This window comes from Oncorhynchus mykiss, chromosome 5, assembly GCF_013265735.2.
Source record: "Oncorhynchus mykiss isolate Arlee chromosome 5, USDA_OmykA_1.1, whole genome shotgun sequence".
Lineage (NCBI taxonomy): Eukaryota > Metazoa > Chordata > Actinopteri > Salmoniformes > Salmonidae > Oncorhynchus > Oncorhynchus mykiss.
Window position 1 is genome coordinate 38,360,988 of NC_048569.1, and position 27,164 is coordinate 38,388,151.

The following is a 27,164-nucleotide window of genomic DNA, read 5'->3' on the forward strand; positions in this document are numbered from 1 at the left end:
TCTACTGTTATACTTATTTTTTTAAAGGGACATACTGACAAACACAATTCACCAACATTGTCTCTTCTGACTGGTGAATGAATGAACCCCTGTTGTTATTATTCGATAGCCTGTGATCAGTCACATCTGGTCAACATTCCTTCATCCTCTTAATTAAGCCACGTGGCGCCTACACCTACCTGCTCACTACCTGGCTGCACTGATAGAAGGTGCTGTCAAAACTGTAGCGGACGTCACTGGAGGACAGTACACGCCCACTGTACTGGTAGGCTCTCTGAAGATAATTCCCGCCGATATGGTCCAGATACGCTGTGGAGAAGGCTGTCTGGTATCATCATCCGAATGTTGACCGTCTCGGAGAGATGATTGAACTCGTCTCGCTTGCGCATACACACACCTATTCTCGGGAAACATTTTCCGTTTGCAACGGAGTGCACACTCGCTCAAACGCATTCCTCAAAGTGTTATGCTCTGTGTTGTTTACAGTTGATTAACTCTTTCTGAGTTATGGCTGTCTTGAGTCAAAAGATACGCATGTGCTTTATTGTGTTGGTGTTACTGAACGCGGTGGGCATATCTTTTGCTGTTAAAAGGACGTACGTCAGAGGATCAGGTAAGTTAATGTCCTCACCTGCATTAAGTTGAAGTTCTGACAATTTATTGTGGACATTATATTCAAGTGCTTGTTGTGTAGCTTAGTATTTGTTTTATTATGATGTAGCCCAATTCACCCAATAAAATCCTTGCAGCATTGTTATGTTTAGGCTACACATGCACATGGACTTTGGTGACTTTTGGAAGGCGTTACAGTCTATCGGGGGTTATTCGTACCTGTAGCCCATATATGTTGATGTATGAACTTCTTTTCCCAGTATATAGCTTAAATATAGCTGCCACGGAAGATGGCTAGGTTATATAGGGATGTGAGCTATGCTGTCAACTCAGCAGCTCTATGGGTTTGAAAGCATCCCATAGTACAACTGCCAGTGGACAAAATTGTTAAATACAAATTATAAATGTTTCTGTCGTTGTTCACTTGGTACTACTGTGTTAAAAAATAGTCATGTTTTTCTTGGTTGTGCAGAGCGTCTCCATCCACCTCTGGACATTGAGCTGGAGACGATCAACTGCACTGCAGTCCGGGTCAAGTGGTGGATACCCTTGAGACACATCAGTACTGTTACAGGTTACAAGGTAAGATCTACTGTGTCTCACTTGTACACCTCTGGAATGATGATGTTTGAGTGTTGTAAGGAAAACCATCCCTAATCGTAGTCAAGTTCTCATGAACAGAGAGCGACTGACCTCTGCCTAACCTTCTCCCAACAGAAGAAAATTGTTTGTTTTTCATTTATTCCAAATCAAACTTCCTCTCTTGGTATATCTCTAGTAGACAGAAACCCCATTGTCATGTGAAACTGCAAAGTTTGCTTCCCACACACATCATTAGCTACTGCGGGTTTTTGTACTCTCCCAAGGGAAAATCAGAAAGGGGTTGTTTGCTTTTAGTCACAGTTTATAGTCAGACTCTTAGTTGTAATACCGAATTGTGACAAGGCCCTGAGCCTGGGAGGAGATGATTAAATTAATAATCCATGCTTAGAGATCCACATGACGGCTTGTAAAATCCTGTAGTCATTTTGTCATCTAGTCAAAGTCATTTAACCCCCAGTCAGTTTCCCTCCAGGGGATAGCCTACAAAGTAACTGTGTCTTTATGAGAGTGTTCATTTCTGTCAGATTTCTCGTCACTGCTACATTTTGAGATCCAAAACAAGCCTGTCTTTACTGTATTTTAGCAGATTGTTTGTTAACCGTTTACACTCGTGGGATGGTACCAAATGGAATTGTTTCAAACAGAAGAAAATATGAGAAACCTATGCATAACCACGGTAGCAATTGAACGGAAATACTTAGTCGATTATGGGTAAATTATCAGACCAAAAGGTGAGGACACATCACTTCACCTGACACAAGACTGAATACAAATATTACACTTGCTTTTATGTACATTTTACTGTACTTTTCGCAGGATTTGCCGATAAAGAAATCTGATAATACTGTGGATACATTCAGTAACATAATAACAATATTCATGGTAAATGAGGGGTAGGTGCAACGTAAGTCATGAGAAAAGTATTTGCACAAGAGGCCATACACCTCTCCAAAGTGTGCACAGTTACTAAATCATTTCAATGCACTTTTATGACTCAAGGAAAGAGCCTTCAACTATGAGGTTGAAGGCTCTATGAGATACAAGCACACTTGTATTTTTTTTGTTTGGAACATAGCCCTGTATCGAGATCCGTTACGCCCAAGACAAGGGCACGTGCCCCCTCAGATTTGCCCTGCTTAAAAAAAAATCTGATGTAAAATTATTTACTAACTTAATTTTTAAGCCTACTTTTTTATCATAATTATTGATAAAAAATATCTGTAAGCAGTATTTGCGTGGGGGGGGGCACACTGACTGGACCTGCATCCCCACCATCACACCATACTGGTGTTTACGCAATCCAAAAACGGTCCATTATAAATTGCAATCTGGGTCAGGTGGGCATAATTTGAAAGCTTGTTCTATTGTCAACATGACTAGCTAAGTTATACAATACAATCCTATAGTGTTAAGTTTACACAAGGCACTTTGGTGCATATAGAATGGATTCATGAGTGCATTCAGGGGAGTGTTCCGCAGCAAATTGTCTTCTAAATACGACAAACAGGCTCATTCTGTTCAGAACAACCCAGGGTATGACGCCATGTTATCCTTATAACTGTACGTTGACTGTACGTTGAACATATGCGATTATAGACTCTTACCTCTGACATGTATAGCATGTTAGCCACTGCGGTCCAATTTAGGTGACCAAATCTGCCATTTTCAAACCGCATAAGTGTTATGAGTGTAAAGAGCTACCAAGGTGACTTGTCTTGTGTATATGCTTTAGCAAGGAAAGCCTGTCATGAAGTGTCGTGTCTTTATGCACTTAAAGATGCAGTCCAGTATCTTAAACACAACAAATTTGTAACATATACAAAAATTTATGAATCCAATTCGTACAATATATTTTTTAAATATACACTCCCCTAACTTTGATTTATTTTTTTTCTCCATAATTTTGGATTTGAGATCAAATGTTTCATGAGGCGACTGTACATAATGTCACCTTTTTATTTGAGGGTATTTTCATATCTGATTTATCGTTTAGAAATTAAAGCACTTTATACAGTGCATTCAGAGAGTATTCAAACCCCTTGACTTTTTCCAAGTTTTGTAACTTTACAGCCGTATCCTAAAATTTATTAAATACATTTTTCCCCCTCAATCTACACACAATACCCCATAATGACAAAGCAAAAACAGGTTTTTAGAGCTTTTTGCAAATGTATTAAACATTTTAAAACTATCACATTTACATAAGTATTCAGACCTTTTAATCAGTACTTTGAAGTACCTTTAGCAGCGATAACAGCTTCGAATCTTCTTGGGTATGACGCTCCAAGCTTGGCACACCTGTATTTGGGGAGTTTCTCCTGTTGTTCTCTGCAGATCCTCTCAAGCTCTGTCAGGTTGGATGGGGAGCATCACTGCACAGCTATTTTCAGGTATTTCCAGAGATGTTTGATTGGATTCAAATCCGGGCTCTGGCTGGGCCACTCATGGACATTCAGAGATTTGTCCTGAAGCCACTCCTGTGTTATCTTGGCTGTGTGCTTAGGGTCGTTGGCTTGTTGGAAGGTGAACCTTCGCCCCCGTCTGGGGTCCGGAGCACTCTGGAGCAGGTTTTCATCAAGGATCTCGCTGTACTTTGGGTTCATCAGATCAGAGAATCTTGTTTTTCATGGTCTGAGAGTGTGTTAGGTGCATTTTGGCAAACTCCAAGTGGGCTGTCATGTGCCTTTTACTGAGGAGTGGCTTCTGTCTGGCCACTCTACCATAAAGGTCTGATTGGTGGAATGCCTCAGAGATGGTTGTCCTTCTGGAAGGTTCTCCCATCTCCACAGAGGAACTCTAGAGCTCTGTCACTGACCATTGGGTTCTTGGTAACCTCCATGACCATGGCCCATCTCCCCCGATTGCTCAGTTTGGCCAGAAGGCCAGCTCTAGGAAGAGTCTTGGTAGTTCCAAACTTCTTCCATTTAAGAACGATCGAGGCCACTGTGTTCTTGGGGACCTTCAATGCTGTAGAACTTTTTTGGTACTGTTCCCCAGATCTGTGCTTCGACACAATCTGGTCTTGGAGCTCTACAGACACGAGACGTATGTGGCAGAGTCTACAGACAATCATGGATTACAAAGTGAAAACCAGCCACGTCGCGGACACCAACGTCTTGCTTCCAGACAAGCTAAACACCTTATTTGCCTGCTTTGAGGATAACACAGTGCCACTGACTCGGCCTGCTCCCAAGGACTGTGGGCTCTCATTCTCCATGGCTTACCGCCCCAATAGATCCACAGATGATGCCATCGCACTGCGCACTGCCCTATCCCATCTGGACAAGAGGAATACCAACATCAGAATGCTGTTCACTGACTATAGCTCAGCCTTCAACTCCACAGTACCCTCTAAGCTCCTCATTATGCTCGGGCCCTGGGTCTGAACTCCACCCTGTGTAACTGAGTCTTGGACATCCTGATGGGCCACAGCCCTCAGGTGGTGAAGGTAGGAAACAACACCTCCACTTCGCTGATCCTTAACACAGGGGCCCCACAAGGGTGCATGCTCAGTCCACTCCTGTACTCCCTGTTCACCCATGACTGCGTAGTCACGCACACCTCCAACACAATCATCAAGTTTGCTGACGACACAGCAGCAGTAGGCCTGATTACCAACAATGACGAGACAGCCTAAAGGGAGGAGGTGAGGACCCTGGGGGAGTGGTGCCAGGAAAATAACCTTTCCATTAATGTCAACAAAATGAAGGAGCTGATAGTAGACTTCAGGAAACAGCAGAGGGAGCACACCCTTATCCACATCGATGGGACCGCAGTGGAAAAGGTGGAAAGCTTCAAGTTCCTTGGCGTACACATCACTGGCAATCTGAAATGGTTCTTCCACACAGACGGTGTGGTGAAGAAGGAGCAACAGCGCCTCTTCAACCTCAGGTGGCTGAAGAAATTTGGCTTGGCCCCTAAGACCTTCAGAAACTTTTACAGATACACAATTGAGAGCATCCTGTCGGGCTGTATCACCGCCTGGTATGGCAACTGCACCGCTCACAACCGCAGGGCTCTCCACAGGGTGGCGCGGTCTGCCCAACGCATCACTGAGGGCGCACTGCCTGCTATCCAGGACACCTATAGCACATGATGTCACAGAAAGGCCAAAAAGATCATCAAGGACATCAACAACCTGAACCTCCACCAGTTCACTCCGCTCTCATCCAGAAGGCAAGGTCAGTACAGGTACATCAAAGCTGGGACCGAGAGACTAAAAAACAGCTTCTACCTCAAGGCCATCAGACAGTTAAATAGGCATCGCTAGCCGGCTACCACCCGGTTACTCAACCCTGCACCTTAGAGGCTGTTGCCCTGTATACATAGACATGGAATCACTGGTTACTTAAATAATGGAACACTAGTCACTTTAATAATGTTTACATACTGCTTTACTCATCTCATATGTATATACTGTATTCTATTCTACTGTATTTTAGTCAATGCCACTCCGACATTGCTCGTCCTAATTTTTATATATTTCTTAATTCCATTATGTTACTTTTAGATTTGTGTATTGTTTGACACTACTGCACTGTTGAAACACAAGCATTTCGCTACACCTACAATAACATCTGCTAAGTGTGTGAATGTGACCAATAAAATTTGATTTGATTTACAGACAATTCTTTCAACCTCATGGATTTGTTTTTGCTCTGACATGCACCGTCAACTGTGGGACCTTATATAGACAGGTGTGTGTCTTTCCAAATAATGTCAAATAAATAGATTTTTTTTCCACAGGTGGACTACAGTCAAGTTGTAGAAACATCTCAAGGATCAATGGAAACATGATGCACCTGAGCTACATTTTGAGTCTCATAGCAAAGGGTCGGCATATTTATGTAAATAAGGAATGTCTGTTTTTTTTATTTTTAATAAATGAGCAAAAATGTCTTAAGAACCTGTTTTCACTTTGTCATTATGGGGTATTGTGTGTAGATTGCTGAGGCTGTAACGTAACAAAATGTGGAAAAACTCAAGGGGTCTGAATACTTTCCTGAAGGAACTGTACAGGACAGGAGTTTACCCTTAGAGGGTTAATGCCAACACTGTGCAGTACCAGCACAGGCTCAGGGAGGATGTTTGGAAGTAAGAAGGACAAGGAACACTTCAATCCTATTAGACATGTGAGTGTACTGCTGGCGTCTTGAACAATCTGCTGATGTGCAGGGAAAGCGAGGTACGCACATTGATATGGCATCTTGTAGTCCGTGAGGTGCTGGTTGTGGCAAGATGCTAATTCAATTGAACAGACTGCAAGCCTTGAGATATTTTTGAGTTATTACAGCTCTTTGTCTCATTTGGAGTTCTGTTGTCTGCATTTAATAGTGTGACAGACATATTGTTCAGCGTGGCAGTAACCATGCCTTGCCGTGGTTGAGCAGGCAGCTGTACACTAATTGTTCTACCGTAAAACAACATGCAGTTAGTGTTTCAGCTTTGACTATGGCTTGTCATTGTAATGGGCCACATTGTTAAACGATGAGCTAGGTCAGCCCAGAAATCTGATACAGTTCAGTGGGCTACAGTAACTTAGACTTGGTTCTGTTTGTCTCTTATAGGCTCTTTTTAGAGCTAATTTGCCTTTTTTGTACAGACAACCACATGGTTTCCTTGATTTGTTTTACAATACAAATGATCCCAGAGGTGATTTAATCTGAAGTGTCCTGAGATGTATACAGATCTGTATAATTCTACATGCAGTATTTGTGTATTCTGCTGTAGGTGTTTTACACTGAGATGAGGAATGGCCGTCCAGCAAGTTCAGCAGTAGCAGTGAATGTTCGTCTCAGTCTGGACGTGTTGGCTGCAGTGAGCTATTTCTCCTTCTATATTGAATATGTTATATTTCCAAGTTATTCTTTCAACAATTTTTCTCTGAAAATCCTTTATTTTTACCTTCAGGTAAAGTTCAATGGGCACACCATTTTTGTAAGTGTATTTTGCATTACATGTTCAACTAATATCATTCAACTGAGATTACTGATAGAATGAGCACAAAAAGAGATTCAGTGTTTATCTTCCTATATATATTTGTTTTATCTTCCTGTGGCTGTAAGGATGTAGAAATTGGCAGTTTGAAGATGGCAGCCCAGTATGTGTTTAGTGTCGGTGCGTATGGATGGGCAGGAGAGGGACGACCCAGCGTGCCACGGAGACTCAGCACCTTCCAACCAGGTAAGTGGATGGAGGAGAGGGACTCACCTTGGCCAGTCTAGTCATCCTGAATGAGGGAAAACCAGTGTGCTTACTGCGTGTAGCAATGAATCTGGGGCTGAATTTACTGAATGTTTAGAAAAGAGTGGAATGGTTGGAGGTGGCACTTTGACTACAAATGCTCTTCTGGGATTGTTATTTTCAGTTCATTCGCTGTACTGTACAACAACAATTTGATGCTGGGGGTTGACGGGAGGTTCATGTGTCACGGAACCTACTGAATGACCCTTTGCTCCACTGCCCCTAAATGCACCCACGCTTTGACATAATAACAAGGATGTGGAATTTCAGAGAAAAGATTTCACTTCTTTGATTGTTTTTGTATCTTTCCACACTCCACCACTACCCTCAACAGAGATGTGCATGCCCCCCTCGGCCCCCTCACAACCAGCCGTAAGGGCTGTTTCTGACACTGAAACCGAGTTGTCATGGAAACAGAGTGAAAGAAAGGGAAGCTCACCTGTCCTTCATTTCATTGTGTATTATATCAGGTAAGAGTTGTTTTTCTTCTTTTTATAGTGCTTATTAGTGTGTGCCCCAGTCAACCGCTTGTCTTTCTTCTTTCCTTTACTGCTGTTATTTTTCCTGAACGTGTGTAATGGTTAAATGTGTCCTTGAATTAACGTGAAGACCACTTTGGCTGACAATATTATGGTTGTGCATAATCTCGGTTAACCCAGAAGTAAAATCTTGCAAAATGGGGTCAGCTGTCTCATTAACTTGTGGGTCTATATGTGTTTAGAAATTGACAGTTCCGACGGTTTGTGAAGTTTCCACCCTCACAAAAGGAAACTCTCAGTCTTCGCCCCCAATCCTGATACGTCTGTATAACCAGCGGCGAGAACCCAAAGACCGGAGCTACTCCAGCTCGTTATCTCACACCTCCCATTCAATCCCGGCTGATTCTTTGGTCTACACGCAGAATCTGCCCACGGGAGATTAGGTTGTACATAATGTACGGTGGCTATTTTCAACAATCTCCTGGAACCACTGCTCTTACAGATAGGTTGCCAACACGTTTGGTTTTGATGAACAAAAGCAGTGGAGGAAAAACAATGTTGGAGATCTACAGGAGTGCTAAGCGTGATAATGGATTTTACAGTGGTTCACAAGGTTAAGGTCAGACACACAAACACCACAATACTTTGAGAGGTTGACAGTTCAATGGGGATGCGCTGTGTGCATTTTCTTTTTCTATGGGTACAAGGATTTAGAGAAGAACTAAAGAAATTGTCAATTAGTCAAACATTTCGATAGATTTGAATGGACATTCCAAAAAGGAGTCATTTGAACAGCAAACCGAGTAAATGTTTGCGTGCAGCCTGTTTGCGTGTTGGGACCAAACATGGAATGTTAATGATGCTGTGAAGTACCGTAGGATTTTTATTGAGTAATTCATCTCTTGTCTAAAGAGCTGGCAGATAGCAGATATCCAGAGCCAGGGACAGACCACACACATACAGTATACACCAGAGAGAGACGATGTGTGTCTGGATCCAGCTAGATACTGTTCTGTCCTTTTAACAAGATGACTAGAGGGCTAAAATGACTGGAGTGCATTTCTCGCTTGAATCTGTTGTGAATAGAGGATGGATACTGACTATCATTGAAACTACGTGACCGGAGTTGAAGGATGTTGACGAAGGCAGTATAATACTTATGAAGGCTGTAGTCAGCATGACTTTGTGGACAAGGGTCACGCGAGATCATACTTCACTTGTCTAGATTTTGCTGAGCTCAGTTTCACTGACAGGCTGTTGTTCAGACCTTCACAATTCTATAATGTTTCAACCTGTCTCAGCAATGGCAATATGAGCACGCAATTACTGTAAGCAAGCGGGTGTTTTGGAAGAGCCTGTCTCACACGTGGATGTTGTCTAACGTGCGTAAGAGAGTTCCTAACCTATCCCTTACCCGCCTGTCTTTGACACACTACCCAGTCAGATTGTAATGGCTGATTTAACAAGTTAAATGCATTCACAGTTACTTATACCGTTACCTCAGAGTCTGTCTCTACCTGTGATACCATGCAGACCAGAAGTGGACTCTGAGTGGATGTCCCTAAAGGATCCAGTGAACAGCAGCTCGGTGGTTGTGAGAGGACTGGATCCTGACACTCAGTACCATTTTGTTGTCCAGGCAGTCAATGTCTACGGAGCCAGCCCACACAGTGCCATCACTGACCCAATATGGACCTTCAGTGAGTGTGGGGAGGCATCTCTTCATTAATGATTTGACAAACTGCTCGTCCAAGTCTGTGATTGTCATTTATTCATGTCTCTGTGTTAGGTGTGCAGGAAGGTGGCAGCGGGAGCCTGGGTCAGGGTTCTGCTGGCAACGACAACATTCATCTGGAGGATTTGACTGATGTTAAGAACTCTGATTATGGGGCCCTCGTTCAGGAGGTAAAAGACAGTGTCATGCAGGCTTCACAATCACCATGTTTCTCGTTGGCTATTTGCCAAACGTCCAAGTGTCTCTTCTTTTTTTTGTGTCCTACTGTCTTTGCTCCAGCCACTTTTCTCTCCAGAAGAAGACCGAAGATCTCTGCCGAGGTCCCGAACATGGAGTCCCATCTCACACACAGGGGGAGGAGGAATGTCTTCTAGAGAGAACACTGCTGATTCTGGCACCATCATCACTGTTAACAAGGCAACCACTATAATATCCACCTCTACCATACCCATTCCCACCAACCACACCCTTACCACCAACCCAGTTGCCCTCACCTCGTCTCCAGGCCTGGATAGCCTTCTGCCGACCCCTAGCTCAGCCCCACTCCCGGCCCGCTCCACCCTGGCTGGCCCCCTCTCCCCTACCCCTCCCGGCCCCAGGTCCCAGTGGAAGGGACAGGTGAGGGGGCTGTATGACCTGGCCTGTGAGGACGCTGTATGTTCTCTCAACAGTGTGTGTATAGATGACTACCAAAGTGGGGGATCTCGCTGTTACTGTGCCCTGGGCCGAGGAGGGGACGCCTGCTCTCAGGGTGAGACAAGATAACCACTCTCTAATGGACTATTATTGCTTAGTTGATGGACACTAGTCTCTCTCTGTTTTGCTACTGAATTTGAGCTTATTTGTTTATTTTTGTTCTTGGTTTCTTTGTCCTCCAGTTGTAGTGGTGAAATATCCACAGTTTTACGGCTTCTCCCATGTTGCCTTTGAGCCTCTGAAGAATTCCTATCAATCCTTTCAGATCATGCTTGTGTTTAAGGTAAAATGTTGATGCCTGTTTCATTCTGAATGTGTTGCAGTTCCTTCATAGAAATAAGCTGTAAAGCTATGTTGTGCATGCTTGTGTTTAAGGTAAAATGTTGATGCCTGTTTCATTCTGAATGTGTTGCAGTTCCTTCATAGAAATAAGCTGTAAAGCTATGTTGTGCATCCCAAATAAAAGGCCAATGGTATTCTAAAGGATGTAAAACAAATGGACGCTCACCCCTGTCTTGTTACCCCACAGACTGACTCAGAGAATGGCCTTCTGTTGTTCTGTGGGGAGAATGAACATGGCAGTGGAGACTTCACCTCGCTGGCTCTCATACATGGGAAGCTCCACTTTAGGTGGGTGGATGTTGATACAAATCAGTCAGTCGCGCACTGACTGACTCACCTCACCTCTATCTGTGTGTGCAGGTTTAACTGTGGCACAGGCACTGCCCAGATAGTGAGTGGGAGTCGGGTGGCACTGGACCAGTGGCACAGTGTCGTTGTCGGCAGGGAGGGTGCGATTGGCTGGCTAAGACTGGACAATGACACACCTGTCACAGGACACTCACAGGTGAGGACAATTCATTCTGCTGCTACTGGTAAATACACATCATACAATGTAATAACCCTATGTGCGGCCCGGCCCTGTCCGGGTGTGTATCTCCTAATCTCTGATCCTACAGGGCGACTACAATAAGATCACATTCAGAACACCTCTTTACGTGGGAGGCTCCCCTAATGCTTATTGGCTGGCCAGGACAGCAGGGACCAATCGGGGTTTCCAGGGGTGTATCCAGACGCTAAGTATCAACAGTAGGGTGACGGACATGAGGCCTTGGCCAATGGGATGGGCTCTTAGTGGGGCGGATGTGGGTGAGTCATTGAATCGAAGCCACTGGATTCTAATACATTAATGTTTCCATCATAATCTCTCACCTCATTTACTCTCTCTGTTTGGTGAGTTTATCCCTGCTTATTTATGTTATTGCGTGAAGGTCATAGCAAGTAACATGTCAATCAATGATTAACATTTTATTTTTATTTTACCTTTATTTAACTAGGCAAGTCAGTTAAGAACAAATTGTTATTTTCAATGACAGCCTAGGAACAGTGGGTTAACTGCCTGTTCAGGGGCAGAACGACAGATTTGTACCTTGTGGGTTAACTGCCTTGTTCAGGGGCAGAACGACAGATTTGTACCTTGTCAGCTCGGGGGTTTGAACTTGCAACCTTCCGGTTACTTGTCCAACGCTCTAACCACTAGGGTACCCTGCCACCCCATACAAGTGTTTAATGACAGTAGGTTATAAACTTCTAATTGTTCTGAAGCCCCTTGTCATGTCTTATTTTCTGTCGGAAGCAACAACTGGCCAATTTGCCTTCTTTCTTGTTGATGTCTGAATATCCTAAGAACATACATCTTGAGTCAGTTGTTCAGCAGATATTGTGACACACAGCAGTCCTTGTTGTGCACAACATGTGCACATTAAGACTGAGCAGACAAAGCTTTGATGTGTGGGTCTGCGTCTGGTTAGATTGGCCTAGGGTTGGTGAGATGCGTTTCTATGGCAGCCTCTGGAAGGCTTCCTCCTCATCACTCCTATTATTCAGAGAGACAGAAAGGACGTCTCTGTTCTAGTTCAATAGGATTTGATGAATGCCAGCAGGGAGATGCCAAAGTGGTCAGACACAATAGTCCCTAATGAGCTGACTCAATAAATGAGATTATGTAAAAAAAAGAATAAAATAAAAAAAAGGGGGATTTTTGTTTTGGTCCATTTGTGGACTGACACACTTTGTCTTTTTTCTGTCTTTCTTTTTTTTCACGCTATCTCTTTCAATAGATCCCTTCCTCTTTTCTCGTTCTGTCTTTCTCTCCCTCGCTCTCTTGCTCACTTTCATAAACATCTGTTCTCTATGCCTCTAGTATGACAGAATGTATGTAGGACTGTTTTAAATGACTGGTACACTATGGTGTATGTGGTTCACCCTGTAGGTGAATGCAGTGCCAGTGTCTGTGAAGGGGTCACCTGTGCCAATGAAGGAACTTGCTTTGCCAGCCATGCAGATGGGTACATATGTCTGTGCGCACTGGGTTATAGGGGTCCTCTATGCCAGGAGAGTGAGTAGCTACCACATCTCCACATTTTTTTTAAATCTTGAACTTACTGTAATTACACACACACCTTACCTGTAACCCCTTCCATGTATTCCCTCAGGCTTCCAGCTGGTGGTGCCGTACTTTAATGCGTCTGTGCTGTCGTACGCCAGCGCCCCCTGGCCTCGGTCCTCCAGACACTACCTGTCCTGGATGGAGTTTGAGGTGACCTTCAGGCCAACGGCTCCTGATGGCATTCTGCTCTACAGCCAGGACTCAGCCAGCAGAGACTTCCTGTCAATCAGTCTGCTGGGAGGATACTTGGAGTTCAGCTTCGACTGTGGCTCTGGGACAGCCACCATCAGGTTAGGGATAACAGTAGGGTTGCTTAGTCGTGGGAGAGTCCTGTTTTTGAGAAGCATGCACATTTAAAAAAAAAAAATCAACATGTTGACGCTGTGGAGCACTCACATTCGGAGGAAAGGCCAACTATGTGCAGAACCAAGGCATTACATAAATGTAACCAAATAGGAGAAATGGTGTGTCTGGTAAGCACTGGTAAGGTTGCTGTATCCGTTCATGTGCAGGAGTGAAGAGACGCTCACAATGAACGAGTGGCATGAGCTGCGTGTCTCCAGGACGGGCAGAGAGGGCATCCTGCAGGTGGATAACCAGATGCCCACACACAGCCTGGGTGAGGTACTGACCTTCATGGAGCCTGCTGAAAACATACACTGAACATTTCAGTAAAGACTGATCATAATGTATTCAAACTGTAAATTAGAAGAATTCTGAAATGTGAATTTGGTCATCTTTGATTGTTGTTTTAAGTAAATGTAGATTGAAGTAAATGTAGTTTGGCTTCCTCTCTCCTGTTGTTCAGGGAGCATTCACTCAGATCAGGTGCAGCGGTCCTCTGTACATCGGGGGCGTTCCAGAACACACCAACCCCAGGACTAAGATCAACGCTGGTGCTGCCTTGCTCCACCACTTCACTGGCAGTATCCAAAAGGTACCACAGACCAATGAGCCCCCAGTGTTTGGTAGGTAGATATGACACCACCCAGTAAACGGGATGTCCTGTGGACATTTGGCGACGTTCCCATTTTGTCCCTTAAGGGTTTCGGTGCGGCGTTATCCCAGTGACGTTCTAAGAACACTACGTGATGATCCCAAGGAAACGTTCTCTGGGGGACCTTTGTCTAGTTCCCTGTACGTTCCCACTAAAGCATTCCCGCTAAAGTGCTAGGGAAGGTTAATGCCAGTTTTTGGGTAGAAAGTCCTAGCTGCTTGATAAGGACTCCATAAAAGTGCTAGCCACTGCCCTCATTCAATGCCATTTTGACTTGCTAGTACTTCCTGGTTTGGGGGGGGGGGCTTATCTAAGCTTCTGAAGGGGAAGCTCCAGATAGCCCAGAATAAGCTAATCAGGATAGTCTTGAAGGGGAGTCCACATACTCACATAGGCAGGAGCTGCTTTCAAGAACTCAATTGGCTGCCTGTTGAGGCTAGGGTGTCCCAGATTAGACTGGGTTTGGTTAACAGGAGTATTTATGGTTCTGCGTCCAGATTTGTAACTGATTAAAAAATAAGGTGTACGCCACTTTCTAAGCAAACTTTGGGATTTATAAAAAACAAACTTGAATGTGCTGTCCTCCACTGGCACTTTGACCCATACGTACGCACATAAAATTAGAAACTGCGACTCCGATGGCAGAAGGATGACACTCAAGAAATGTTTTGAAATTGATACCATTGTGTAAAATAAATCTAAATATTACCTCTCACGTATTATATATGAAGAGCTCCCTGGAGTACACACAAAAAACATGATTTAGGATAATAAATACAAACAGAGATCTGTTTTTGCAAAATAACCCCTCAAATATGCTGTACAGTTTAATTGGGAATCATAGTTAATTGTATCTGTAATTATTAAACAATACTTGCACGTTATTAAATGTATTCTCATAAATAATAAGGTGAACAGTAGGACAAATTACATTTAAACTGATGCATGTTTCGATGCCTCATTCAGGCAGATACGTTTTCATTTATTGTTATCACATGTTCATTGCACAGAACTGTCAATGTGATAATGGCCCTGTCATTGTCAGTTAAAATCAGGGTAATTACCACACCTGAAGGTGTTACGCAACTGGGTAGCTTTGACCATCAAATGGGTGGGTATAAAAAGGCATGCAATTACAATGTGTACTGACCCACAATGGCTGCTTTGGCACTGTTGGAAGAATTCGGAGAGAGTGAATTTTCAGAGACCAGCAAGATTTACTGGCCGATGATGAGTGGCTTATGAGCCGGTTCTGATTTACCAAGCGTTGTTTACTTGGATCTCTGTGCTGTAGTGGGCCCAGCTTTACAGAGAAGCACCCGCAGAAACCAAGCCGTGCCTGTCTCACTGCAACTCCTTGGCAACCTCGTTAATAGCGTCTATAGTCTCTTTGCGTTTGCAGGACTGCATATGTGAGGACACGGCCGCTGGAGGGTTGTGACACACGAAGTGCAGTGGAGTTGCCGGGGCTGGGCGGACTCGGCTTCCGCTCAACTGCAGGCGAGTGTTCCAGCGGGGGTCGGTGGTGCTGCAGCTGAGCGGAAGCCGACCACCGACCCCCGCTGGAACACTCGGCTTCCGCTCAGCTGCAGCACCACCGACCCCCGCTGGAACACTCGGCTTCCGCTCAGCTGCAGCACCACCGACCCCGCTGGAACACTCGGCTTCCGCTCAGCTGCAGCACCACCGACCCCCGCTGGAACACTCGGCCTCCGCTCAGCTGGAGCACCACCGACCCCCGCTTGAACACTCGGCCTCCGCTCAGCTGCAGCACCACCGATCCCCGCTGGAACACTCGGCTTCCGCTCAGCTGCAGCACCACCGACCCCCGCTGGAACACTCGGCTTCCGCTCAGCTGCAGCACCACCGACCCCCGCTGGAACACTCGGATTCTGCTCAGCTGCAGCACCACCGACCCCCGCTGGAACACTCGGCCTCCTTCCGCTCAGCTGCAGCACCACCGACCCCCGCTGGAACACTCGGCTTCTGCTCAGCTGCAGCACCACCGACCCCCGCTGGAACACTCGGCCTCCGCTCAGCTGCAGCACCACCGACCCCCGCAGGAACACTCGGCTTCCGCTCAGCTGCAGCACCACCGACCCCCGCAGGAACACTCGGCTTCCGCTCAGCTGCAGCACCACCGACCCCCGCTGGAACACTCGGCTTCCGCTCAGCTGCAGCACCACCGACCCCCGCTGGAACACTCGGCTTCCGCTCAGCTGCAGCACCACCGACCCCCGCTGGAACACTCGGCTTCCGCTCAGCTGCAGCACCACCGACCCCCGCTGGAACACTCGGCTTCCGCTCAGCTGCAGCACCACCGACCCCCGCTGGAACACTCGGCTTCTGCTCAGCTGCAGCACCACCGACCCCCGCTGGAACACTCGGCCTCCGCTCAGCTGCAGCACCACCGACCCCCGCTGGAACACTCGGCCTCCGCTCAGCTGCAGCACCACCGACCCCCGCTGGAACACTCGGCCTCCGCTCAGCTGCAGCACTACCGACCCCCGCTGGAACACTCAGCTTCCGCTCAGCTGGAGCACCACCGACCCCCGCTGGAACACTCGGCTTCCGCTCAGCTGCAGCACCACTGACCCCGGCTGGAACACTCGGCTTCCGCTCAGCTGCAGCACCACCGACCACCGCAGGAACACTCGGCTTCCGCTCAGCTGCAGCACCACCGACCCCCGCTGGAACACTCGGCCTCCGCTCAGCTGCAGCACCACCGACCCCCGCTGGAACACTCGGCCTCCGCTCAGCTGCAGCACCACCGATCCCCGCTGGAACACTCGGCTTCCGCTCAGCTGCAGCACCACCGACCCCCGCTGGAACACTCGGCTTCCGCTCAGCTGCAGCACCACCGACCCCCGCTGGAACACTCGGCTTCTGCTCAGCTGCAGCACCACCGACCCCCGCTGGAACACTCGGCTTCCGCTCAGCTGCAGCACCACCGACCCCCGCTGGAACACTCGGCCTCCGCTCAGCTGCAGCACCACCGACCCCCGCTGGAACACTCGGCCTCCGCTCAGCTGCAGCACTACCGACCCCCGCTGGAACACTCAGCTTCCGCTCAGCTGCAGCACCACCGACCCCCGCTGGAACACTCGGCTTCCGCTCAGCTGCAGCACCACTGACCCCGGCTGGAACACTCGGCTTCCGCTCAGCTGCAGCACCACCGACCACCGCAGGAACACTCGGCTTCCGCTCAGCTGCAGCACCACCGACCCCCGCTGGAACACTCGGCCTCCGCTCAGCTGCAGCACCACCGACCCCCGCTGGAACACTCGGCCTCCGCTCAGCTGCAGCACCACCGATCCCCGCTGGAACACTCGGCTTCCGCTCAGCTGCAGCACCACCGACCCCCGCTGGAACACTCGGCTTCCGCTCAGCTGCAGCACCACCGACCCCCGCTGGAACACTCGGCTTCTGCTCAGCTGCAGCACCACCGACCCCCGCTGGAACACTCGGCCTCCTTCCGCTCAGCTGCAGCACCACCGACCCCCGCTGGAACACTCGGCTTCTGCTCAGCTGCAGCACCACCGACCCCCGCTGGAACACTCGGCCTCCGCTCAGCTGCAGCACCACCGACCCCCGCAGGAACCCTCGGCTTCCGCTCAGCTGCAGCACCACCGACCCCCGCAGGAACACTCGGCTTCCGCTCAGCTGCAGCACCACCGACCCCCGCTGGAACACTCGGCTTCCGCTCAGCTGCAGCACCACCGACCCCCGCTGGAACACTCGGCTTCCGCTCAGCTGCAGCACCACCGACCCCCGCTGGAACACTCTGCTTCTGCTCAGCTGCAGCACCACCGACCCCCGCTGGAACACTCGGCCTCCGCTCAGCTGCAGCACCACCAACCCCCGCTGGAACACTCGGCCTCCGCTCAGCTGCAGCACCACCGATCCCCGCTGGAACGCTCAGCTGCAGCACCACCGACCCCCGCTGGAACACTCGGCTTCCGCTCAGCTGCAGCACCACCGACCCCAGCTGGAACACTCGGCCTCCGCTCAGCTGCAGCACTACCGACCCCCGCTGGAACACTTGGCTTCCGCTCAGCTGCAGCACCACCGACCCCCGCAGGAACACTCGGCTTCCGCTCAGCTGCAGCACCACCGACCCCCACTGGAACACTCGGCTTCTGCTCAGCTGCAGCACCACCGACCCCCGCTGGAACACTCGGCTTCCGCTCAGCTGCAGCACCACCGACCCCCGCTGGAACACTCGGCTCCCTCTCAGCTGCAACACCACCGTCCCCCGCTGGAACACTCGGCTTCCGCTCAGCTGCAGCACCACCGACCCCCGCTGGAACACTCGGCTTCCGCTCAGCTGCAGCACCACCGACCCCCGCTGGAACACTCGGCCTCCGCTCAGCTGCAGCACCACCGACCCCCGCTGGAACACTCGGCCTCCGCTCAGCTGCAGCACCACCGACCCCCGCTGGAACACTCGGCCTCCGCTCAGCTGCAGCACCACCGACCCCCGCTGGAACGCTCAGCTGCAGCACAACCGACCCCCGCTGGAACACTCGGCTTCCGCTCAGCTGCAGCACCACCGACCCCAGCTGGAACACTCGTCTTCCGCTCAGCTGCAGCACCACCGACCCCAGCTGGAATACTCTGCTTCCGCTCAGCTGCAGCACCATCGACCCCCGCTGGAACACTTGGCTTCCGCTCAGCTGCAGCACCACCGACCCCCGCAGGAACACTTGGCTTCCGCTCAGCTGCAGCACCACCGACCCCCACTGGAACACTCGGCTTCTGCTCAGCTGCTGCACCACCGACCCCCGCTGGAACACTCGGCTTCCGCTCAGCTGCAGCACCACCGACCCCCGCTGGAACACTCGGCTTCCGCTCAGCTGCAGCACCACCGACCCCCGCTGGAACACTCGGCTTCCGCTCAGCTGCAGCACCACCGACCCCCGCTGGAACACTCGGCTTCCGCTCAGCTGCAGCACCACCGACCCCCGCTGGAACACTCCCCTTCCGCTCAGCTGCAGCACCACCGACCCCCGCTGGAACACTCGGCCTCCGCTCAGCTGCAGCACCACCATCCCCCGCTGGAACACTCGGCTCCCGCTCAGCTGCAGCACCACCGACCCCCGCTGGAACACTCGGCTCCCGCTCAGCTGCAGCACCACCGACCCCCGCTGGAACACTCGGCTTCCGCTCAGCTGCAGCACCACCGATCCCCGCTGGAACACTCGGCTTCCGCTCAGCTGCAGCACCACCGACCCCCGCTGGAACACTCGGCCTCCGCTCAGCTGCAGCACCACCGACCCCCGCTGGAACACTCGGCCTCCGCTCAGCTGCAGCACCACCGACCCCCGCTGGAACACTCGGCCTCCGCTCAGCTGCAGCACCACCGACCCCCGCTGGAACGCTCAGCTGCAGCACCACCGACCCCCGCTGGAACACTCGGCTCCCGCTCAGCTTCAGCACCACCGACCCCCGCTGGAACACTCGGCTCCCTCTCAGCTGCAGCACCACCGACCCCCGCTGGAACACTCGGCTCCCGCTCAGCTGCAGCACCACCGACCCCCGCTGGAACACTCGGCTCCCGCTCAGCTGCAGCACCACCGACCCCCGCTGGAACACTCGGCTCCCGCTCAGCTGCAGCACCACCGACCCCCGCTGGAACACGCAGCGACTAAAAATAAAAAAAATAAAATGTCACAATTGTTTGTGTAAATATATGTTTAAACACAACTTGAATGCATTTGGTTGACTCTTTTGAAACGAGGGAATTGTCATTACATACCTGGATCATCCGGTGTGTCTTGCATGGTTGTGTCCCCCTCCACCTCCGTCACTACTCCACTCAGAAGGCTATGCGCCTTTTGGCCTCCACTTTTATGTCGGACCACTTTTTTATTTCTGAGAGGGTCCGACCTTCTGAGCCAGGAGCATTCACAGTGTCCGCCACATGCTGCCACTCTAACGCCTTTTTGGCATTTGTAATGCCCACACTGTGTCCACCAAACAATATATTTTGTCTTGCTTCAACCTCTCCTACAAGAACTTCCATTTCACACTGGGTGAAATTTCTTTTTTTAGCCTTTCTGTCGTGATTTGCCGTCATTGTCGTCATGCAGTCAGTTTTTGATGAATATTAATTAGGGCGTTTCATTGACTATTTATATGCAACTATGCTGGCTGGCTGGTGTGTTTGCGGACATATTCAATCAATCCTTATCTGTCTGCTGTTCCCACATGCTTCAAGAGGGCCACCATTGTTCCTGTTCCCAAGAAAACGAAGGTAACTGAGCTAAATGACTATCGCCCCGTAGCACTCACTTCCGTCATCATGAAGTGCTTTGAGACACTAGTCATGGACCATATCACCACCTCCCTAGACCCACTCCAATTTGCTTACCGGCCCAATATGTCCACAGACGACACAATCCCAAACACACTGCACGCTGCCCTAACCCATCGAGACAAGAGGAATACCTATGTAAGAATGCTGTTCATCGAATACAGCTCAGAATTCAACACCATAGTACCCTCAACTCATCAAACCTGCCCTGTGCGACTGGGTCCTGGACTTCCTGACAGGCCGCCCTCAGGTGGTGAGGGTAGGTAACAACACCTCCACCCCGTTGATCCTCAACACTGGGGCCGCACAAGGGTGCGTTCTCAGCCCTCTCCTGTACTCCTTGTTCACCCATGACTGCGTGGCCATGCACGCCTCCAACTCAATCATCAAGTTTGCAGACGACACTACAGTGGTAGGCTTGATTACCAACAACGACGAGACGGCCTGCAGGGATGAGGTGAGGGCCCTCTGAGTGTGGTGTCAGGAAAACAACCTCACACTCAATGTCAACAAAACAAAGGAGATGATCGTGGACTTCAGGAAACAGCAGAGGGAGCACCCCCCTATCCACATCGACTGGACAGTAGTGGAGAGGGTGGAAAGTTTTATGTTCCTCGGTGTACACATCATGGACAAACAGAGGGTCCACCCACACAGACAGCGTGGTGAAGAAGGTGCAGCAGCGCCTCTTCAACCTCAGGCTGAAGAAATTCGGCTTGTCACCAAAAACACTCTCAAACTTTTACAGATGCACAATCGAGAGCATCTCGTCAGGCTGTATCACCGCCTGGTATGGCAAATGCTCCTCCCACAACCGTAAGGCTCTCCAGAGGGTAGTGAGGTCTGCACAACGCATCACCGGGGGCAAACTACCTGCTCTCCAGGACACCTACACCACCCGATGTCACAGGAAGGCCAAAAAGATCATCAAGGACAAGAACCACCCGAGCCGCTGCCTGTTCACCCCACTATCATCCAGTAGGTGAGGTCAGTACAGGTGCATCAAAGCTGGGACCGAGACACTGAAAAACAGCTTCTATCTCAAGGCCATCAGACTGTTAAACAGCCACCACTAACATTGAGTGGCTTCTGCCAACATATTGACTCATCTCTAGCCACTTTAATAACAAAAAAAATGATGTAATAAATGTATCACTAGCCACTTTAAACAATGCCACTTTATATAACGTTTACATACCCTACATTACTCATCTCATATGTATATACTGTACTCTATACCATCTACTGCAACTTGCCTATGCCGTTCGGCCATCGCTCATTCATATATTTCTATGTACATATTCTTATTCATTCCTTTACACTTGTGTGTGTATAAGGTAGTTGTTAGATTACTTGTTAGATATTACTGCATGGCGGTGCCATCCGTTTTGTTACCAAATCACCTTATACCACCCACCACTGCGACCTGTATGCTCTAGTCGGCTGCCCCTCACTACATATTCGTCGCCAGATCCAATGGCTCCAGGTCACCTATAAGTATATGCGATGTAAAGCTCCTCCTTATCTCAGTTCACTGGTCACGATAACAACACCCACCCATAGCACACGTTCCAGCAGGTATATCTCACTTATTATCCCCAAAGCCAACACCTCATTTGGCCGCCTTTCCTTCCAGTTCTCTGCTGCCAGTGACTGGAACGAATTGCAAAAATCGCTGAAGCTGGAGACTTATTCCCTCACCATCTTTAAACATCAGCTAACCAATCGCTGCTGCTGTGCATAGTCCATCTGTAAATAGCCCACCCAATCTACCTACCTCATCCCCATACTGTTTTTATTTACTTTTCTGCTCTTTTGCCCACCAGTATCTCTACTTGCACATAATCATCTGCTCGTTTATCACTCGTGTTAATCTGCTAAATTGTAATTATTTGTTACTATGGCCTATTTATTGCCTACCTCATGCCTTTTGCACACACTGTATATAGACTTTCTTTTTTTTTCTATTGTGTTATTGGCTTGTTTATTCCATGTTATTCCATGTGTAACTCTGTGTTGTCTGTGTCACACTGCTATGCTTTATCTTGGCCAGGTTGCAGTTGTAAATGAGAACTTGTTCTCAACTGACCTACCTGGTTAAATAAATAACAAAATAAAAAAAGCACAAGCATTTTGCTACACTCTCATTAACATCTGCTAACCATGTGTATGTGACAAATAAAATATGATTTGATTTGGGTGTCAAAAGGGTGGGACAAGACGCTCGCTCACATGTGCCAAATTTCAAGTTGATTGTGATTTATGAAGGTAAACCGGCGTTGGACGTGCGTGCGCACTGTTATAAATCAGAACATTTTTGTGCATAAGCCCTTTCTGTGTTTCGTCCGTACTCCACCCTTTGACGTGAATCCTCTGCACAGTTTTCTAAATGAGGCCCCAGATCAGGTGTTGCTAATGTGTACTTATCAAGGTTCAGGAGTAATGCTGGGAAGGGCACTGTCTTCTATACTGGAGTGGAAGGAGTTGCCTCTGCACATAAAAATCACTTCCCCCTCTGGGCAGCATTAAAAATAAAGTAAAAAAACTGATGTCTTCTGTGCCCGTGTGAATGACCCCTATGATGTAACTGCAATGATGAAATAGATGTTCTTTTTTGTTTCATTATCTCGCTGTCATACTGTGTTCAACCGTGTTCGATCTTGCCTAGACATCTTGTTTCAAGAGGAACACAATGGAAATAAGTCCCAGACTTTATGTGTTATCCTCCGTGATTTAACTCATGTGCATGTATGGCTTGTTCTAGTTGTATGAGTGCTTGTTTTTTTTAAATGGTTGAATTAATAAACTGAACTACAAATAAAACATCAGGTGACGGTCCCAAGTGAACGTTCTTTGGCGGACCTTTTTATAGTTCCCGGTTAGCCGCTTTTAAGACATTCTTGGGATGAAAAATACATGGACAATGTAATAATGTATGTCAAAATGCGTCAACTATACAAGTTGAGAAAACTGTATGTGAAAGCACTCTGTGTCCCCAGCATTGCCAAAAGACAAAGAGCTGTGACTGGATCAGTTGTTCACCAATCAGGGCCTTGATGGGCTTGGCAACAGTAACAAGGGGTGATGTATAATGAAACTAGGTTGTGTGTGTGGCCTCGGTTAAAAAAATGTTTTTAAATTAAAAGATCCACGGGACAAACCGGGAACTAGACAAAATCCTCCAGCGGACCATGACACAACGTCCTGACAACTTTAGGCAACCATTTCATGACGTCACGGGGACGTCCCAACGACTCATTATTGTTTGCAGGGCATGTCCCCCCCATAGGAAATGTAAAGGTTTCTAATCTCATCGCTGTTAAATACACTTAGTGACATTTTACTGAAGCTATGTGGTTCTATAACAGTATTGTACAAAATGATTGCCGGGGATACATTACATAGTTATGCCCTAACTATTTGTCTCCACCCCCCTGTATCCTTATTGGCTGTTCCATATTCCTCTGCCCTTCCCATCTTTATCAGATCACTCTTAATGAGCGCAGCATCCGTCTGCCCCAGGACTTCTCTGAAGGGGTAAACATGGAGAACTCCCTGCACCCCTGTGTAGACTCCCCCTGTGCCAACAGGGGCACGTGCCGCCCAAAACAGGCCTTGTATGAGTGTGACTGTCCCCTGGGATACACTGGAAAGCACTGTCTACAAGGTCAGACCTCTCACTGCTATACTATAAAATGCATGTGTATGTTGCATGCACACATCTCTAGTGTACCCACCTCTCACCCTCTCTCTCTCTTCTCTGACCATGGTATTGCTGAGCAGAATGTGGAACTTACTGCATGAACTGTAAGTCTCACTGTGTGTCATGTTGCTCCGGTGCATAATTCTACAATGACATATTATAACAATAAGCTGTATTACAGCATGTGAAAGCATGTGGCGTTTACTTGTAATTGGAAACACCCTATTGATTTGAATGTCCATGTGAAAAGTTGTAGTGCCATCTAGTGGAAATTGTGGGTAAGTACAGGTTCTCCTTTACTGTGCCTTCAGGAAGTATTCACACCCCTTGAATTTTCCCACATTTTGTTGTTACAAGGATAAATTTTTTTGTAGATTTAAATTGAGATTGTGTCACTGGCAACCACACAATACACCATAATGTCAAAGTGGAATTATGTTTTTAGATGTGTTCATATATTAATTTCAGGCTATATGCTGAAATATCAGTACATATTCAATATAAATAAGTTCAGGTGTATGAATTTTCTTAAGTCACATAAGTTGCATGGACTCTGTGTGCAATAATAGTGTTTAACATGATTTTTGAATGACCGCCTCATCTCTACCCCACACATACAAATATTTGTAAGGTACCACAGTCGGGCAGTGAATTTCAAACACAGATTCAACCACAAAGACCAGGGAGGTTTTCATATGCCTCCCAAAGAAAGGTACCTATTTTTAGATGGGTAAAATGTTTAAAAAGTAACAAAAAACCTTGAATATCCCTTTGAGCAGAAACGGAATAGAGCTAAGCACAGGCAAAATCCTGGTTGTCTGCTTTCCAAAAGACACTGGGAGACTAATTCATCTTTCAGCAGGACAATAACATAAGTCCAAATTAACACTGGACTTGCCTACCAAGACGGCATTGAATGTCCTACGTGCTCTAATTACAGTCTAGACTTTATTGCTGTCTAGCAATGATCAACAACCAACTTGACAGAGCTGGAAGAAAAGCCTCCCAGCTGTAATCGCTAAGGTGATTCTGGACTGAGGGATGTGAATACTTAAGTAAATGACATATTTCTGTATTTCATCTTCAATACGTTTACAAAAAAATCTAAAAACATGTTTTCACTTTGTCATCATGAGGTATTGTGTGTAGATGGATTAGAAAAAATATATTGAATCATTTTTTAATTAAGGCTGTGACCATAACAAAATGTGGAAAAAGTCAAAGGGTATAAATGCTTTCTGAAGACACTGTACATCCTTTAGTAACCGAGGCAACTGAGACTCCCCAGTTTATTGGACGAAGCTACCTCGTTTATAACAACAAGGACATTTTAAAGAGGTATGCCCCTTCCATTTTCCAGATTATTTGCATATTTCATTATGTATCGACTAACCATGTCAGTAGATAATACTTTTATCTCTTCACTTTTATCTCTTGACTACTATCTCTGTATCAGGGTGTCAGGGTGCAGGACTCATGTGTTGCTGCGCTTTAGGAGCTCCGCTCAGGATGGCTTGTTGCTATGGCGAGGCCACACTCCTGTGAGAGCCAACAGTGACTTTGTTTCTCTGGGCTTGGAGGACGGGGCTCTCATCTTCAGGTACAGGTAGCCCCGTAAACAATGGAGGCTATATGCCAGGGGTCAGAGCGAGAGAGAGAGTGTGTTTGTGAGAGAGAGAGGGAGATCATGCTTCTCTCTAACGTTGACCCTTTCTATTCAGCTATAACCTTGGAAGTGGTGTTGCCATAGTAATGGTCAATGGAACCTTTAGTGATGGACAATGGCATCGGGTCAAGGCAGTCAGGTGACCTCTCACTATTCCAGCCTTTCTTTGGCTCTGAAATATTGACGTGCTGACAAACAATTATGTTACCTGCATTTACACAGCGATTTGGTGGAGTCTGTTTTCTGGTGGTGTGATGTAATGAGGTTGTGTCTTTATCAGAGATGGCCAGTATGGGAGCCTGACAGTGGACCACTATGAGACCAGTACAGGGAGATCACCAGGCAACATGAGACAGCTCAATACCAACAGCATGGTGTACCTGGGTCAGTAGTGCTGTTGGAGATAGCAGGGGCGGTGGTGGGAATGATATGGTGGTAATATTGATGTTGAAAATAATATTAAGGATGATGATGATGATGCCGTGGTTCCTGCAGGTGGAATGAAAGAGGTTGGCTTGTATACCCATGGCCAGTACCTGTGGGGCCTGGTGGGCTGCATTTCTCAGCTCACCCTCTCTACTGACTACCACCTGTCTCTGGTGGAGGATGCTGCCGCCGGCAAGAACATCAACACATGCCGGCCCTGACAGCTGCTAACCTCGTTTCCCTGGGCACTCATTTACAGAGGGGACTCATTTACAGAGGGGACTCATTTACAGGGGGGACTCATTTACAGGGGGGACTCATTTACAGGGGGGACCATGAGCAGAGGGGACTCATTTACAGGGGGGACTCATTTACAGAGGGGGACTCATTTACAGGGGGGACTCATTTACAGAGGGGACTCATTTACAGAGGGGACTCATTTACAGGGGGGACTCATTTACAGGGGGGACTCATTTACAGGGGGGACTCATTTACAGGGGGGACTCATTTACAGAGGGGACTCATTTACAGGGGGGACTCATTTACAGGGGGGACTCATTTACAGGGGGGACCATGAGCAGACTATATCATGTCTATGTCTATATTATGTTCATATTCACTGTATGTCTTGGGATGAACCCAAACACTCAATTGATGGTTAAACTTGCAAATATTTTATTATTTATTGTTTTTTTACTGTAAAGAATTTCCATTGTTTTGAAAATGTATTGATTTTTTGGGGGGGTATTCCCGTCTCATGGGCAGTAGAGGCATGAAACAGCCTTCTAGAATCTCTTCGTGCCTGATACTGAGGTGGGGTGTAGGGTTTTGTACTGTCAGATACTGCTATCCAGCTGTTTTGGGTATTTCATCCCGTAATACATGCATTGTGTTTACTTTATGTTCATATTATGTTCTTAACGCTTATTATTTCTTATTGTTGTTGCATTTGTACAGAAGGAACCTGCAAGTAAGCATTTCCTTGGACAGTGTACACCATGTGTATCCTGTACATATGACGAACACAACGTTCAACTTGCATTGTAACCATATATCTGTCAAGGGAAATAAATAGGATGTATATGTATTGCAATATGCGGAAGATTTTATGGATGTGGAAATATATACAAATGCCATAACATGTCCTGACATGCCTTTTTACAAACATAAACATTTTAAATAGCATGTTATATTTGATTGTCTTTCATTGAGGAATAATGTGGTAATATTGTCTTGACA

The 27,164-nt window shown here is 47.5% G+C and overlaps 1 protein-coding gene across 3 annotated transcripts; it reads left to right on the forward strand.

Moving 5' to 3' along the window:
- The first annotated feature begins 178 nt into the window (after positions 1–178).
- Positions 179–27,110, forward strand: LOC110523766 (pikachurin). 3 transcript variants are annotated; one of them, XM_036977443.1, is made up of 24 exons: positions 179–613; positions 1,085–1,194; positions 6,946–7,032; positions 7,126–7,152; positions 7,281–7,398; positions 7,793–7,928; positions 9,471–9,637; positions 9,727–9,842; positions 9,952–10,423; positions 10,551–10,651; positions 10,898–10,998; positions 11,071–11,215; positions 11,328–11,517; positions 12,641–12,766; positions 12,864–13,107; positions 13,330–13,441; positions 13,626–13,754; positions 23,617–23,797; positions 23,914–23,937; positions 25,096–25,171; positions 25,290–25,433; positions 25,555–25,638; positions 25,780–25,883; positions 25,995–27,110. In XM_036977443.1, exons 1-24 carry the CDS (start codon positions 508–510, stop codon positions 26,144–26,146), a joined length of 3,252 nt encoding a protein of 1,083 aa, XP_036833338.1. In that variant the 5' UTR covers positions 179–507; the 3' UTR covers positions 26,147–27,110. The 3 variants fall into 3 exon arrangements, with proteins under 3 accessions (XP_036833338.1, XP_021458434.2, XP_036833339.1); XM_021602759.2 differs by lacking the exon at positions 23,914–23,937; XM_036977444.1 differs by lacking the exons at positions 179–613; positions 1,085–1,194; positions 6,946–7,032; ... (9 more) ...; positions 11,328–11,517; positions 12,641–12,766 and having other exon boundaries at positions 12,966–13,107; positions 13,330–13,436.
- The last annotated feature ends 54 nt before the right edge of the window (positions 27,111–27,164 follow it).

Bases quoted from the DNA above. Each gene is read 5' to 3' on its own strand.
- LOC110523766 (XM_036977443.1), top strand. From the start codon at position 508: ATGGCTGTCTTGAGTCAAAAGATACGCATGTGCTTTATTGTGTTGGTG. The intron at 11,518-12,640 runs GTGAGTCATTGA...TTCACCCTGTAG, and splicing joins TCTTAGTGGGGCGGATGTGG to GTGAATGCAGTGCCAGTGTC. The intron at 23,938-25,095 runs GTAAGTCTCACT...TACATCCTTTAG, and splicing joins TGGAACTTACTGCATGAACT to TAACCGAGGCAACTGAGACT.